The sequence below is a fragment of the Musa acuminata genome, chromosome BXJ1-9 (genome assembly GCF_036884655.1).
Source record: "Musa acuminata AAA Group cultivar baxijiao chromosome BXJ1-9, Cavendish_Baxijiao_AAA, whole genome shotgun sequence".
Classification (NCBI taxonomy): domain Eukaryota; kingdom Viridiplantae; phylum Streptophyta; class Magnoliopsida; order Zingiberales; family Musaceae; genus Musa; species Musa acuminata.
Window position 1 is genome coordinate 6,636,677 of NC_088335.1, and position 15,506 is coordinate 6,652,182.

Below are 15,506 nucleotides of genomic sequence, written 5' to 3' on the forward strand. Positions count from 1 at the left end.
CCATTCGCTAACTTGTCAAGGATATATATATAAAATGATTCGTACAATTAATACAGCGTCAAGGGGAAACGGGCTCGCAGGGCCACCGGGAGGGCGCGTTTCACAGACGTCGGAGCCCTGCTAAGGACTTTAGGGTTTCGCTGCTGAGATCGATACGCTTCGAACAGGCTCAGAGTTTGGGATTTCCCGCGCTCCGCCTCTTCTCCATCCATGGAGGCAGTGGTGGTCGACGCCGGATCGAAGCTCCTTAAAGCTGGCTTCGCTTCACCCGATCAAGATCCCGCCTTGGTAACAGAAAAATGAACGAGAAAACCCTCTTTATCATGAACTCTGATTCGTTCTTGTTAGCGGCTTTCAGTAGGTCTTTCTTGAGGATCGTTGCTTGTTTTACCCTCTGCTTCGCGAATTTTAACAGATAATGCCGACCAAGATGAAGCGCGTGGTGGAGGATGGAGACGGGGGTGACGCGTCTATGATTGAGGAGGTGACAGTGGATCCGGTGGTGAGGGGATTCATCAGAGACTGGGATGCGATGGAAGACTTGCTTCGCCATGTTCTTTACACCGACCTTGGATGGGAGGTCGGCGAGGAAGGGCAGATTCTGTTTGCCGAGCCACTCTTCACACCGAAGGTCCGTGAGTGCGATCATTCTGCGCCGTCCTTGAAAGAAAAACTGATGCTTTTCACTATCCTTGTTCGCTGATTATAGAGCAGCTAATGGCAAATGCCATGGTGATTTAATTGACTGGTTTGAACCCTTCTGCATATAATGCATTTTCATTTTTGTATTCAAATATTTTAGATTTTCTCTCTTTCAAAAAAAAAAAAAAAAAGAGACAGCTTTGCCAAAACAATCTTTCTTGGTGTATATATATGCAATTAGAAAACTAATAAAGGAAGTGCAAACGAAATAGTCAAACCAAAAACCCCGAATGAATCGACCCATAAGGTTCTGTTAGGTAGCTCTTTGGTGATGGGCTTGATCTGTTTTGCTTAGCCGAGACTGACAAGTTGTTGGTTTGATTCTCTTTTTTGGTTTAGAAAATGGTTAAACTGAACCAAACTGCACAAATAATATTGAATAAAATAGGTAAAAGTGGTATATTCCAATTTCATCAATGTGGTAGGTATATTGTGTGATGTGTTGAATATATATTCTATAATAATGAGTGCAACATAATTCATTTCTCTCATGGTTTTATATAGCATATTATCTAAAAGATATAAGGTACATTGGAGACTGACTAAAATAAACCCAACTAAACTGAACAACCTTATTTTGGCTTCAGTTTCTTTTATATGGTTTGTACAGTTCGGTTTTAAATTATAATAATTGAACTAGTTCTGGTCTGTTGGAAATTTCCTAAAGCTGAAACAAACCTGTGAACTGTGTTTGCATTGATGAATTTTTTAGATTGGGTCGGGTTAGAGTCACCAGTACAGCGTTGTTTGTTATTGTTACAGTATGGAACGGTTTTTAGACAAAGTATGTCGGAATATTTAAATCAATACACGAACTATGTTTTAAAATCAGGATAGTAAGTGCAAAGCTAGAAAACAGAACAATATAGATGGAATCTAATTGGATGATGAATAGCCATATACAAACTTTCTTATGAATATATGTTATTCCAATATGTGAATTCATTTATGTGTTCACTTTGCTTATGCTGCTCTTTTACCCACTTAATATAAACAGGATTTTGTTGTCAAAGGAAAAACAAGAAATATGTTTTGTAATTTGTAATAAAGATGTGCCTGTCTTTTACTGTTCACAATTTGTTGAACAATGACCTAAAGTTTTCTTGATGTGCATTCTGCTACAGGACTTCATCTGTTACGTACATGTGGCTTACGAAATATAGTGGCTGGTTATTTGGTTTCACTACGTTTGTTGCTCATGTACCTATTGGTATTACTATTTTGCAGGCTATAAGAGAACAACTAGTGCAACTAATGTTTGAAACGTTCAATGTTTCAGGCTTTTATGCCTCTGAACAAGCAGTTTTATCACTCTATGCGGTAGGACGTATCTCAGGATGCACTGTTGACATTGGACATGGGAAAATAGGTATGCATTTTAGCCAATAAGATTATAACTAACCTTCATTGTGTAGTAAACTGATGCCAGAACAATGAAATGAGGAAATAATTTTTTAGCCATTGCTCTACTTCAAACCATTCTTTTGATAATCATTCCAACGTGTTTCAGATATAGGAACATGTGAGCCTTCCATGCATTGGCCATTCTTAGGAGATTTTTCTGGTTTAAATTAACCTTCTAATGAATTTATTAATGTAGTTATAATTTATCTACTTGAAAAATGATTCTAGCTAATTGATGTTTGTATTGACTAAATCGTCTTAGCGAAGAAGTTTCAATACCCAGTGTTCCAAAATTTATCATCATATAGGTTGATCTCAAACTATTACTGGACATGTCTTTTCCGCTGGGATAACTTGATCTGAAGTAACAATTTATAGAAAGATGTGTTTCCTTCTTTATAACACTTTAGAGACTGTTAGAGTGGACATTTGTTCAGTGCTGTGCCTACTCCATTCCAACATGCGTGTTATGATTTAGATCATGGAACTACTCGCTTTGCATGGATAAATCTGCATATTGCCCATCCCATATCCAGCATTGGTGGGGTCTTTTCAATCTTGGCCTAACTTCTCAATACACATGAAATGATAATTGGAGAAGACTGAAATGTTTTTCCCTCTTTATTTCTTTTCAATCTTGAAATACATTAGGTATTTTTGTAGTGAGGCCTCTTAAATGGCTGAGTAGAGTTTGGAAGTCTTGTTATAGATTCCTCACTTTTAAGCTGATGCAGCAACTCTTTATATGTTTTTTTTACATATTAAAGGTCTTAAGTCTTCTTGCTAGACTTGGTGGGTCGTTTGTGCTCATAAGATCTTATAGTACTGCCTATCTACTGGAGTTGATTAATTCTTTATACAGAACTGTACATATGTCAAAAGTTATTTTGACATGTTCCATCTGATTTTGACAGATATTGCACCAGTTTGTGAAGGTGCTGTTCAGCACATAGCCTCAAAAAGGTTTCAAATTGGGGGAATTGATTTGACTAACTTACTAACACAAGAACTTCGCAAATCCAATCCCTTAATGAACATCGACATTTCTGAGGTTGAGAAGTTGAAGGAGCAATATGCACGGTGTGCAGAAGATCAAGTTGCCTTTGAAGAGACGCAAAGAACATGGCCTAAAGAGACGCACACCCTTCCTGATGGTCAGGTTTGTTGTTAGCTGATCTCCAATCTTACTGTCATGAATCTGCACCTTAAGTTTCATCTTCTTCACTATCTCCCCTTTCTCTCCGTCCCACCTTAGGATTATGTTTTCACATGTAGTGTTTGTCATGTGTTGCATGGTGTGCACGGTTACATATACTCCTGTCTATAAATGTCTCTCTCCATTAAAGTTGTTTTTCACAAAGGTATTTGCAGACTATAACTATTGGACGGGAGGGCTATATTGTTGGGGAAGCTCTATTTCAACCATCAATTTTGGGCTTAGAGGAGTATGGGATAGTTGAGCAGCTGGTTCGCAGCATCTCAAGCGTTTCTTCTGAGAACCTTCGTCAACTACTTGAAAATACCATGCTTTGTGGTGGTACAGCATCTATGTCTGGTATGAATTTGTACTCTATGGATGTTCTATTTTCGGAATTTTTTTCTCATGATATTAGTATTGGTGTAATAGTAGCTCTTCAGATAACTTGTCCATTCTTGCAAAATTTCTCTTTGTTCATTCTTGCAAAATGCTTGATTCTACATAATTGAAGAATGAAAATTAGAACATTTTTAACCTTCTTTTTTGTTCTTACAATTTCGGTGCTTCTAGTCTTGACACAAGAAGCACTACAAATAGAATAATTATTTGTCCATGGGTGACCCTAATCATATCATCAGTGAAAGTAATGTGGCTTGACTCAACATGTATAATATGGGAAAAGAACTTCAATTCATTCAATCTATCTATGATTTTCGTTACCATCTCTTTCCCTCTTTTTATAGACTCCTCAATTATAAGAAGAAAAGAAAAATAAAAAAAAGTAACCCTTAAACTAGTGTAATCTATTCAAGTGAGAAATAAATTAAAATGTTCTACATCATCCTTTCTTTATACTTGAGAACTGATTCTGAAGTTGTAGCTCTAACATTACCAATGCAACATGCAGTGCCCTATGAGTGTTATCTTGGAGTCAGGGTACTTATACTCCAATTATCATGTGATCATGAAGCCCAGTTGCCTCAGAATGAACAAAGGCTAACATGTTTACTTCCTCAGGTTTTGAAGAGCGGTTCCAAAAGGAAGCTAATCTATGCTCTTCATCCATTCGACCATCACTTATTAAGGTATCTGCTACACCTTTGTTCTCTGTTTCCACCTTTAATGAGGCAAAATTTCAAAATTCCATGACAGACTACCTTCTTCTAATCCTTTGTTGTTCTTTCAGCAACCAGAATACATGCCAGAGAACTTATCCAAGAATTCAGCCTGGATGGGTGGTGCTATATTGGCTAAAGTTGTTTTCCCTCAAAACCAGCATGTCACCAAGGGAGATTATGATGAGACGGGACCGGCAATTGTTCACAAGAAGTGCTTCTAGTTGTAAATTGCCAGCATAGTATAGGCTGCTATCTACTAATCCGCATACGTGCTAATCATGATTATTCTATTTGTAGCACTTATGTTTTCGCAATTACTTTGGCAATTCTAGAAAGTAGAGACAAGCATCTGATTCTCTTATGCCGTTTTCCTCCTTTCAGGTAAAATATCTTATGGGAAATGACTGTGTGCCAAAAGGTAAAGCTCATTCAAGATTTGGCTTGCTCTTATGAGACTGAATGAGTGTACGACATTCTACTAATCACCCGGAATGGGTTACATGCTCAAATATTTAGCATGGACTAGGTATTATGTTTGCACATTGATTTTTGTTGATTTAATCTGCATACTGTTGGATGATGCATTTTTGTTGGCTTGTTTATTCTTGTTGATTTAATTCCCAAGATCGTATTGAAAAAGATAAAGATGAAGGGTTGTGTTCGGTTACTGTTAATCAATGGAAAATTATGTCAGTCAAATTTAATGAACATGGATCTTTTTTATTTTTGTTATCGTTGTACTTTTCGATGATGCATTGATTCTCTTATTTTTTAAAACAGAAATAAGTGGTTGTATTGTTTTGTATAAAGCTTTTGACCTCCAAATAGTTGGGATATTATGAATTATCATTGCTTTTAGGAGAAATTGATGGCCAGTTCTATGTTTTTGTGTGCGTTGATCATATGGGAATAATTTCAATGGTCTGCATGTTCAAGTTCTTAAAGAAAATTAGAAATGAACTTTATTACTTTTTTTAATTTATTCCTTCCGTTCAAACATTATATAATATGCATGCTAGATTCTCACAGTAGGACTTGAACTTCTAACCCCTATCTTGACACCAGATTGACTAGGGGGACAGACTAAAAGTATTTTTTGTCATAAATAAATGTGTATGTATATGAAGACAAAGAAGACATAATTATACAGGACAATGCTACAATATGACACTTGTGATGTAAAAAACATCAAAAATTTAACAATGACTAGTGTTCTGATTAGCCACTATGAAAGGGACTGACAAGGGTTGCATTCATCCCTAATCCTTCCTTTGGCACTAAATCTTAAGCTCCAAGGACAATGGTGCAAATCCCCAGAGATGCTACCACAGCATCAACCAGGCTCAAAGCATAGGAAGAAACAAAACCAAGCAGTAGAGGTACAGATCCTTTCTTGTGCATTGGATCACACAAATATATTTGTCTTACTCTTGTGGGTATCAGCTGTGGAATCTTAGAGACCAGAGTTGACTCAAGGTAAGTTACCAAGAAAGTTCTTCAGCAACCTCCCATTGCTATCTGCACATCATTATATATATATATATATAGTTAAGAAGGTAATTACCAAGAAAGTTCTTGAGCAAACTCCCATTGTTATATGTGCATCATTCTTTAGAACACATCATGAGCTGTGTTAACAATGGGAGTAATAGCACTGTCTTCACCTCCTTTAAGAGGTGAACCCACAGTAATAGCATTGTCTGACTGAATCTTTATTTTAGCTTAAGGTTACTACTACTTTTCCAGATGCCAGCAACAAATACCTGTTAAGAAATTAAAGTTACCAAGAAAGTTCTTCAACAACCTCTCATTTTTGTCTGTGCATCACTCTTGAGAACACATCATGAGCTATTAACACAACATACTTCAGATTAATAACATTTGTGTGTGTTTGTTTGTAAGTATATGTAGATAGATGGTTACTACTTCCCAGATTCTGCAACCTGTCATTGCTATCTGCACATCATTGTTTAGAACACATCATGAGCTGTTAACACAGCATATTTCAGATTAATCACATTCATATGTATATATTTAGAGATTCAGTTAATCTCCTTTTGGAGGTGGACTTAAAGTAATACAATATTTTTGACTAAATCTTTTGTATTAGCTCAAATTTACTATTTCCCTGGTGCCACCAACAAGTTCATTGATTACGATTGAGAGGTTTCACACACATTTATCCATGTGATGAGCAGCCATGCATCCTTGTCCTATTCACCAAACTTTTATGGTGCATGGTCTCTGTTTCATATTTTAACTAAGACTCCTGTTTAGGTCAGCTGTGCTAGTGGACCCTTGTATCACACACATTTCATTGCTGCATGTCTCCTGCTTCATGTCTTAGTGGACCCTTGTATCACACACATCTTATTCCTCCCATTCTTTATTGATGGGTGATAACAATAACCTACTCAATTGTCATGTTTCAGCTGATTTCTTGATTTGATCTCAAAAAAGGGGAAAAAAAAAACAGTCAGATTTATGGTTTAGAAGTTTAGATGGGTGTTGTTCTTGGAGAAGGTCATGACCTGATGACCAGCCATATCATTCAGCCATAACGGTGCAAGAAGAGACCATATGCAAAAGAACTATTATTCTTTTGCTTAAATATAGATGATGAGCACTGATACATGAATGCAATCATCATATGTTCAGAATAACTCCGCTGGGAATTGTATAAGTAACTAGTATTAGTATGCTACACCATATTGATTTATCGTTGCATGCATTCAGCACGAGCTCACAGTATCTGTCTGCATGATGAACTCCCGTGCAGATATTATCGAAGAAGACATTGTTAGAGCACTGATTGCCTGTAGAAAGATACAGAACTCTTGCATGCTCTCTCTCTCTCTCTCTCTCTCTCTCTCTCTCTCTCTCTCTCTCTCTCTCTCTCTCTCTATATATATATATATATATATATATATATATATATATATATATATATATATATCACACGTTTACCGTATAAGACTAGTGCAGAAATGGAGAAGGAAATTAGTTGTCTAACAAAAAACTATATAGCTGCAGAAAGATGTGAATCTATTACTAATCGTACACCAAAGGAATCCAAAAGCTTCAACCACCTTCTAATCTTCATAACTGTAAATCATGGAGACTGTATCATCCAAGTGGGTGACAAACTAAACATGGACACTGAGCTCTTCTTATGCCATGTTGAGCCAACACATGATGAGCTGTTGCTCCGTATCTAGTGGGAGGTTAATTAGAGTATCAACAGAGATGCAGATTCTCCTTGGGACTGTTTGTTTCATGCCCCTCTCGACATGTTGGATTTGCACCTGTGGTGTATTCGCTGTGGGATCTGAGACGACCACAGGGTTGACGAAAGGCAAAGGCAACTTGGAAGAAGTTTCCTTGGCTCTCATGCAGTGGGCCGTGTCTTGTCTTTCCAAACCTAGAGTTGCACCAGTGTTGTCACTTCACTCTCAGTGATGTGTTCATCATCAACTCGAGTGAGAAGCCAGCCTCGTTATAGTTCAGAGGTTAAACCCTTCAATAATGCAACTACATCACTTTGGTCAAACGAGTGCTATTTTGACTCCAACGCTCGATTATACTTGGGTTTTAGATTGCTTCTTAATGCTATCATATGTTTTTATTTTACGACTTTGATTTTTTCGAAAGAAAGACATTATCTTCCAAAAATCATTTAGATGATCACATATAACTGGGAATCATAAGTTCGAAGGTAAAATAGTGTCCATCTTGAATTCCAAACACAATTAGTATGAGAGATCCAAATTCACATTTCTACGCGTTAATAATTTATCGAACAATTTCCAAGCTTGAATTGATTTCCCACGTCATATCCTCCACTTGGGAAAACGCTCATTTTAGAACCCCACAACAGTCTATCCACAACCCGCTATCTCGACTCCACCGTCTCCATCATGTTGATGTCGTGCTCGTAGAAATAGTCGTGGTAACGGTGACCGTGGTCGCGGTCGTCGCCGACGACGTTCGCGGCGTCATCACTTGCTTTAGCACCACCGTCGGGATCGGGCCCTTCTTCCTCCACTCCTCCTCCTTCACGAGCTCCTCCGCGAACCGGTCGAGCTCGTCGCCGTTGGTCCGCTCCGAGATCTTTCCTCGCCCTCTGAAGAGCAGCGACTCCACGTGTCGCTGTGACAGCACGCGTTCTGCTGCCTCCACCGAGCTCTTCGAGCTCGTCGTCTTTGGCGTGCAATTCCCCGACATGAGTGCGGTGTCCTGCAGAGGCTATCCATCGGCCGTGGCTATAACTACGTCATTGTAGGTACAGTTTGCTCACGGAAGTTGAAGGTTTACCTGTATGCGTAGGTAATTGCTTGCTCTACCGTGTCCGAATGCCGTCGCCACCGCTTGATCCACCTGACGATGATCACAAAAGCCACGGCTTTTGATGAGTTAATCTGAACCGTCAAAATATTTGATCATAGATGATTGTGAGAATGTACGGTCAGGATACGTTTTCTACCGACAATTTGTTAGGGCTAGAAAATGTCTCGAAGAAAGAGGAAAAGAAACTGAAAGCAGCGGGCGGGAGAAAGGAGACGGGGCAGTCCGGAATCCGTACCATGTCGGCGAAGCCCTCGCCAGCGATCCTGACGAGCTCGGCGGCACCCGGTGCGGCTGGCGCGGGGGCGGAAGCGCCGAGAGACACCACCATGAGGTCTTGCACCCCGGCCGCGAAGGGGAACTCTGGCTTGTTGTGGAGGACGTGCGTGATGGCCGCGGCCACAGGGTTGGCCATCGCCACCGCGGCGCCCACCGCGGTGACGCGCGTCCGCCCGTCGACCGACCGCAGGTCGACCGCCGCGTTGGATGCGTCGGCGCACGTGGCCGCGCACACTTCCCACATCCGGAAGTCGTACCCGTCTGCCTCTACCGCGTCAGCCCGCGAGAACAGGAACGGCGCCCCCGTGGCGAGGTCGTAGCACGGGATGAGCACCGGCTTGACGGTGTCCCTCAGCGTCGCGTCGCCGAAGATCCGACGGAAGAAACTCCCGGGTCGACGGAACATCCCACGGAATAGGCCCCTCCCGGAGGAGAAGCCGCGCCCGCGGCGGCGGCTCTCGGAGAGGAGGAGGTGCAGGGCGTCGGTTGCGGAGAACAGGGGCCGACCGTCGTGGTCCCTGGTAAAGAGCATCGCGACGAGGACGCCGCCGGCGCCGGAGCCGGCCGCGACGTCGAACATGTCGGTAACGCGGGCGGATGGGTCGCCGGAAAGGTGACGGAGGGAGGACTCGAGCCGGGCGAGGGCGACCGCGGCGAGGAGGGCATCGGAGGGGCTGCCGCCGCCGTCGATGGACAGGATCCGGATCCTTCCTCGGGCACCTGCGGCGGTCCGGGGGGAGGCGCCAGCTGAGGAGTAGGAGGAAGTGGGGAAGAAGAGCTTGTTGGGGTCGTCGAGGCCGAAGAGGAACTTGCTCTCGAGGACGGAGAAGATCTCGTAACTGAGCTTGTCGGCGTCGACGAACGCCATCCTTCCGAGAGCGTGATGGAAGCGGTCGAACCCCACGGAGAAAAAGAACCGAAACGGATTTATCTGGAACGGAACGGAGGACTCGAGCTTGGAAGGCGGCGAACTGCTCTTCCAGCTTAAATAGCCAAGGGGAAAGGCGCGCAGGTCAGGGTCACGACCGCGTAGCACGTTAGCAGAACGTGGGCCTAACCCGTACGTGAGCCGCAGCAACCGTCGGATGAGCCGCAAACGGTCGAGATCGGAGGCGGGGAGATGCGCTGCGGAAAGTGGGACGAAGGCTGATGGGGCGTCGGTCGCGTCGGGTCGGTGGAGGGTGATTCGGCGAGTACTCGGCGGGGAGTTCAGATGGGCTTGCACGTGTGGGACGACCTCGGTGCGTGCGGTCACCGACGGCTTCGGTACTGGGGGATCGGACGCGATCGCATGGATCCCAGGACGGTGTCGGGGACGGACGAGACAGTGACAGCGGCGAATCAGGTTGCGCCACGCTTCAAATTTTCTTTTATGGCCTGCGGGGATCAGAAAAAGGAAGAAAAAATAGAGGTAATACTGTCCATATCTTTTAATTACATGGCTTTAATAGTTACTTACAAAAGGTGATCAATTTATTAACTTGATAGGTCACATAAAGGTTTTAGCTTTTTACACTTTGTCCTTCATAAATTATTTTCGTGAATCGTATCCTTATTAACTAGATTACAAACACCATCCTGTTTATAAGAATCAGCTTTTTTGAAGACTAATTAACATTAATCAAATCAAAATATTAAAAAGAATTAAAAATTTGACGATTAAAAGAGTTATCCAATGTGTTGATGGATCGATATGCCGTGGTTGGTAGAGTCAGCACGGCCTGTCCACTGGGCAATGTCTGGAGTCTCTGGTCGGATGAGCCGAGTTTGAATATCGATCGAACACCACTTTTAGTGTCGGCAGCGGAGATTTGACGAGTGCTTTCTTGCCTGCGATGATAACTTTCCTGGAAAAAAGATCGTCGTCGAGTGTTTCCTGACTTTGGTTCCTCCGACGATCAAGTCAGTGGCGGGTTGGAGTTTCTTTTTCTTCCCCACTGGCCGGATACCGACCAGGTGCTTTTATATTATTGTATGAGGGTCGATCGTACGCGGGCGTAACGACCGATTCTCGGGAGATGAGGTGATACCTTTGTGCGGCCATCGCTCCGAGATGCACGGGATGACGCCATGCGGCGTCGTCCCGAACTTTCCGGGATGGGACGTATCGAGCCACGCCTTGATACGGTCTCGCGTCGCTCGTGACGCGGCGTGGACCCAAAATATACCTTATCACAATGCAAATACTCTCATCTTTTGCAAGCCTGAATAACTTTGTTAATTTATTGGATTAAAAATCAAATAAAATAACAAATAATTAATTGGTTAGATTAATTAATTCAGTCCCAAACCATATTTATTCAGATGACTATTAGGAAATTTTTAGACTCTATTTATTTGTGGTTCTATTTACTTGTGGTTCGAATGTGTACTAAAAGAGAATTATACAGTATGATATATGCATATAAACACATACCTTGTTGGTATACTTAAAATTTTTCTATCTTGATACTAAAGTTTGGCATTAATCATGTAAGTTGTTGTTAGGTTTATTTTAATTAGATTGGAAGTTTTTGGGTGCGGGTAAGTTTCACTTGTTGAGGGATTGATGAGGAGCAAGACAAGAATACGAGATCAATGATACATTTATAATCTCAAACCTTAACTTGGTACATGTAAGACTTAGTCAAATCATGTAACTTGGTACAAATCATCTCATTTCATCCAGCATAGTTCTTTCTTACTCGAGCCTTGATTTCACTATGCCTAAATACCAGGATGGTTTTGATACCAAATATCATGATCCGAATGTGCTAATTAATTTATTAATTTTGTTTGATCGAAATCGTTGATCAAAATATTTGAACTTCATTTTTAACGTTAGACTAACCCGACATAGTTATTCAAAAAGACTTCTTGTTTTATATGCCGTCAATCAACTTTTTTCATCTGAGTGTTAGGTTTATGCTGATCAACTAAAGTCTCGGAAGGCTACTCTTGTGGAGTCCTTGTTTGATGAATGAAGGGTTGGTGCAAAGCATGGTGTAATACAAAAATGGGTACCAACCACTTTATTCCTCCTGGTTTGAAGGACTACTTGTCTTGGCAGCACACGGAGGCATGGACTTGTTATTTAATTCCACAAGATAATGCAGGTATGTTTGTCTTCATTACACGTTGGCCTCTTTATGTTATTGGCTTTTTCTTTCATGGGCTATTCAACCTCTCTTTCTTTCTTTCATAAAAAAGTGCTTTCGTTGTGTACATGTTGACATGAAACTGTGCTTCCTCTTTTGTTCATATATATCATGGTGAAGAGCAGATGTCATTTAAGGTTCTTCCCCGCATTCAATAAAAGCTTAGCTACTCTTTCACGCAAAGGTCGGTGTTGAGCATTACTAGTGTTCTTCGATAAGGAAGTCAGTCTTATGACTTGCACTGATGGCAGCTGAGCTAGTAAAGTGATAGAAAGTAATGTTTAGTATTGAGTTGAGTGTAGAATTAAATAAACTCATAATTATGAGGGGCTTATTTTGCAGCACTAAGTTGGGTTCTTTTTTAGGTGTAAGTATAAGTATTACTATATTGCTCAAGAGTAAGTGAGAAGAAAAAACAGAACTTTTCGTGTGGTAAACTTTATAGGAACATAGATTGACAATTGATAGTACGAGAGCGTAGGTTGATCCTCATATTCTGCACTGTTCGGGATCTTATCTACTGGATTCCTCATAAGTTTTTATTATTATTCCGCGTATCAATGATCCGATTAGATGAAAATTAAGGAGTTTGGGGCATGAGGATTATATGTGGAGGTAAGCAGATATAAATTGTGTATAATTCTTGAGAAAAAAAGGGAAGCAAGTTGTAGTAATTAAGAATGCTTTATTACACTTTACTGTATCTCTACTTTCAACAACTCGTGCAATCTCGTTGAGATGTCATCTTTTCTTTCTTGACACGAAAGATTCAACTATATAGTCCACAGAAACGACAAAAGGTACAAGAACAATTTGATTACTTTGTGCAACATTGTGATGAAAAAAATTACTTTTCATCATATATTGTTACATCTTAAAAGAGATAATTTTAACCATATTTTTTCTTATTAATGTATCTGATAATATTGTTTGTATGGATTGTGAAGTTTTTGATATATGAGGTAAATAAAGACATGGATTTTTGTGTTTTTCTTTTCAATAAATAAAGTACAGTTTCCAGGCCTAGTATTTCTACACAGCTCCAAAGAAGTAAATCTTTGACTTGTATTCATTTACTAATTAGTTAGATTTTCAAAATTTTGAAAAATTCTACACATTTCATACATAGATATTTTTTGTTGGCCAAAGTAAATAAAATATAATTTAGGTAATAGTATGATAAAAATGAATGAGTATAATTAAGATGAATGAAAAATAAATTCCTATAAAGTAAATTTTTTTATCTATATTAGGTATATTATTTTTATAAGGAGACATTGACGAAGATATTGTTCATAAAATGAAAGCTAGATAGTTAAAATAGAGGGAGACACTAGACTTTTATTTGATCATCATGTGCCCCTGAGAATAAAAGTAAAATTTTGGAAGATATTTGTTAGGCTAGATATGGTCAAAGAGTTAGGTGGTTTAAAATGATATGCATAAAAAAAAAACATTGTGGTTGGGATGAAAATATTAAGGTGAATGCATGGGATTTCTAGGAAAAATATGATAATTTTTTTCTTTCACAAATATGATAATTGTTGGCATGAGCATGACAGCATTCTTTAGTTGGCATTTTCCTGGCTATGTTACAGCATCATTTATAAATGTTATCAGCTTAATTACCAGCTTGCGCCGGTGACTTGATTACTCTTTTATTATTCTCTATGATGTGAACTGTACCAAAGGCTTCAAGCTTGATCAGGTCAAGTAGGTAGTAGCTCTGGCTGATATCAACTTTAGTGGGTTGGCTTCAAATATACTTGAACATAGTTGAATAACAATTGCAGCAACCCAACTTTCTCTTTTATATATATATATATATATATATATATATATATATAAAGAAACATGCAAATGTTAGATAATTCAAAAGAGAGTATAGAAAGTTGCATGCATGTGCAGCATGGTCTAACCTTATCCTCATCAAAAATACTTCAAATTAATGCCATTGAGAACTTTATTGACTCAATTTCAACCATAAGCATGCAATGAACATGACATCCTCTAGTGATTTATTTATACCCAAGAAATGTTCTTTGAAAGTGATCTATGTTAGCTTGCATACAAAGAAGAGTGCTCTGTTGTTCTGCATAAAGTAAGTAGAGAATGGCCAACTCTAAGTTGATTGAGAAGTAAAAGTGACATCTCTTCTAATTGATGACAATTGTTGCATGAGCAAGCATCAGTGTGGGTGGGTTATTATCAAGGTTATCATCATCTGTAGCATTAGTGTGTGCAGAAACTGGCTTTTGTGCCCCTAACGTCGTTGTTGGGTGTTCAGGATATCATATCTACACCACTTTATCCTGGACCACCAACTCTAGTTATTGTTCTTCCTATGTCTTCTGCTCCAAGTGCAATATAAAAGTGCTTCTTTTTCCCCTGGACCTATCTCTTTAACTTGTTCTAATCTGTTGCCAAAATTTCATCATTTACTTTGCTAGTGGAAGTTCAATCACATGTCTATCCTATTTCTATTTGTCACCAATAATAACTGTATTATGTGATGAAAATATTATGAGAAGGAATATATGCAAATGCCATGGAAATTGAAAGTTGCATTTATATGACATCAGTCTAAGATTAGTCAATTCCTACCGACAGTTCTCGCAGAAAGTACGTTCAGCGTGGATCATATCATGCCGCATCAGACGACAAGGATCATGCAGCAGTACAGTTATTGCGTCACTTCACTGTCCAGCCAAGCAATTCAATATGATCGAGAAGCAAAGGTGAGGTTACTGCAAGCTTGAGTACACCATGCTTGATTGTTTATAGCAGCAGGAGTTACTACTCCAGTTTCCTCTTTCTTGCTATTCCACGACTACACTACTGTGAGATCATTCATGATTAGCCCTTCGCCCTTTGCAATCCATCTCACATGTCTTGTCTCTTGCTTTGACAAAGTTTTCTTATAAATTTTTATGGGGGTTGCATGAAGGTCAGAACCTATAAAGTTATCTATCACTTTGAGCATGTTAATTGTGTAGGACTAGGATCTAGATTTTTCTGTTTTGATCGAGAGGAACTTCCCATTTAGACACTCTACTAATAACAAGCATAAACAAATCTAGTCATTTGACAGTGTTTATTGCATACTCTTATGAAACTAGTATGGACAGATCCAGAAGCACCATGCGTCTGGTTGTTTGAATACTGAATTGCTGTAGAGATGACACATGCCCCATATATAATGAATGACCATAAATTTTGAGTTGGCCATATTTCGTTTTACATATCCCTAGTTGGGTTTGATAGAAATAGACAAAACCAAAAATTAAGAGTAGTCCTTTCCTGCATGATGTTTAGCATTTGAAG

At 39.8% G+C, this 15,506-nt stretch overlaps 2 protein-coding genes and 1 long non-coding RNA gene across 7 annotated transcripts; 2 read left to right on the top strand and 1 right to left on the bottom strand.

Moving 5' to 3' along the window:
* Positions 1–49: 49 nt before the first annotated feature.
* LOC135592807 (actin-related protein 7-like) lies at positions 50–5,006 on the top strand. Of its 2 annotated transcripts, XM_065082476.1 has the most exons (8): positions 50–288; positions 416–631; positions 1,930–2,071; positions 3,021–3,265; positions 3,478–3,661; positions 4,322–4,389; positions 4,491–4,645; positions 4,804–5,006. In XM_065082476.1, the coding sequence occupies exons 1-7, from the start codon at positions 211–213 to the stop codon at positions 4,641–4,643; spliced, it is 1,086 nt and encodes a 361-aa protein (XP_064938548.1). In that variant the 5' UTR covers positions 50–210; the 3' UTR covers positions 4,644–4,645; positions 4,804–5,006. The 2 variants fall into 2 exon arrangements, with proteins under 2 accessions (XP_064938548.1, XP_064938547.1); XM_065082475.1 differs by having other exon boundaries at positions 4,491–5,006.
* A 3,152-nt stretch (positions 5,007–8,158) lies between these two features.
* On the bottom strand, positions 8,159–10,014 carry LOC135592808 (patatin-like protein 3). 4 transcript variants are annotated; one of them, XM_065082478.1, is made up of 3 exons: positions 9,005–10,014; positions 8,737–8,799; positions 8,159–8,658 (listed from the first exon to the last, which is right to left on the bottom strand). In XM_065082478.1, exons 1-3 carry the CDS (start codon positions 9,911–9,913, stop codon positions 8,338–8,340), a joined length of 1,293 nt encoding a protein of 430 aa, XP_064938550.1. In that variant the 5' UTR covers positions 9,914–10,014; the 3' UTR covers positions 8,159–8,337. The 4 variants fall into 4 exon arrangements, with proteins under 4 accessions (XP_064938550.1, XP_064938549.1, XP_064938552.1 ...); XM_065082477.1 differs by having other exon boundaries at positions 8,159–8,667; XM_065082480.1 differs by having other exon boundaries at positions 8,337–8,658; positions 8,737–8,840.
* On the top strand, positions 10,007–14,914 carry LOC135592810 (uncharacterized). The gene is made up of 3 exons (XR_010479252.1): positions 10,007–10,456; positions 11,946–12,140; positions 14,793–14,914. It is a non-coding gene; the product is annotated as an uncharacterized LOC135592810 (long non-coding RNA).
* Positions 14,915–15,506: the final 592 nt, after the last annotated feature.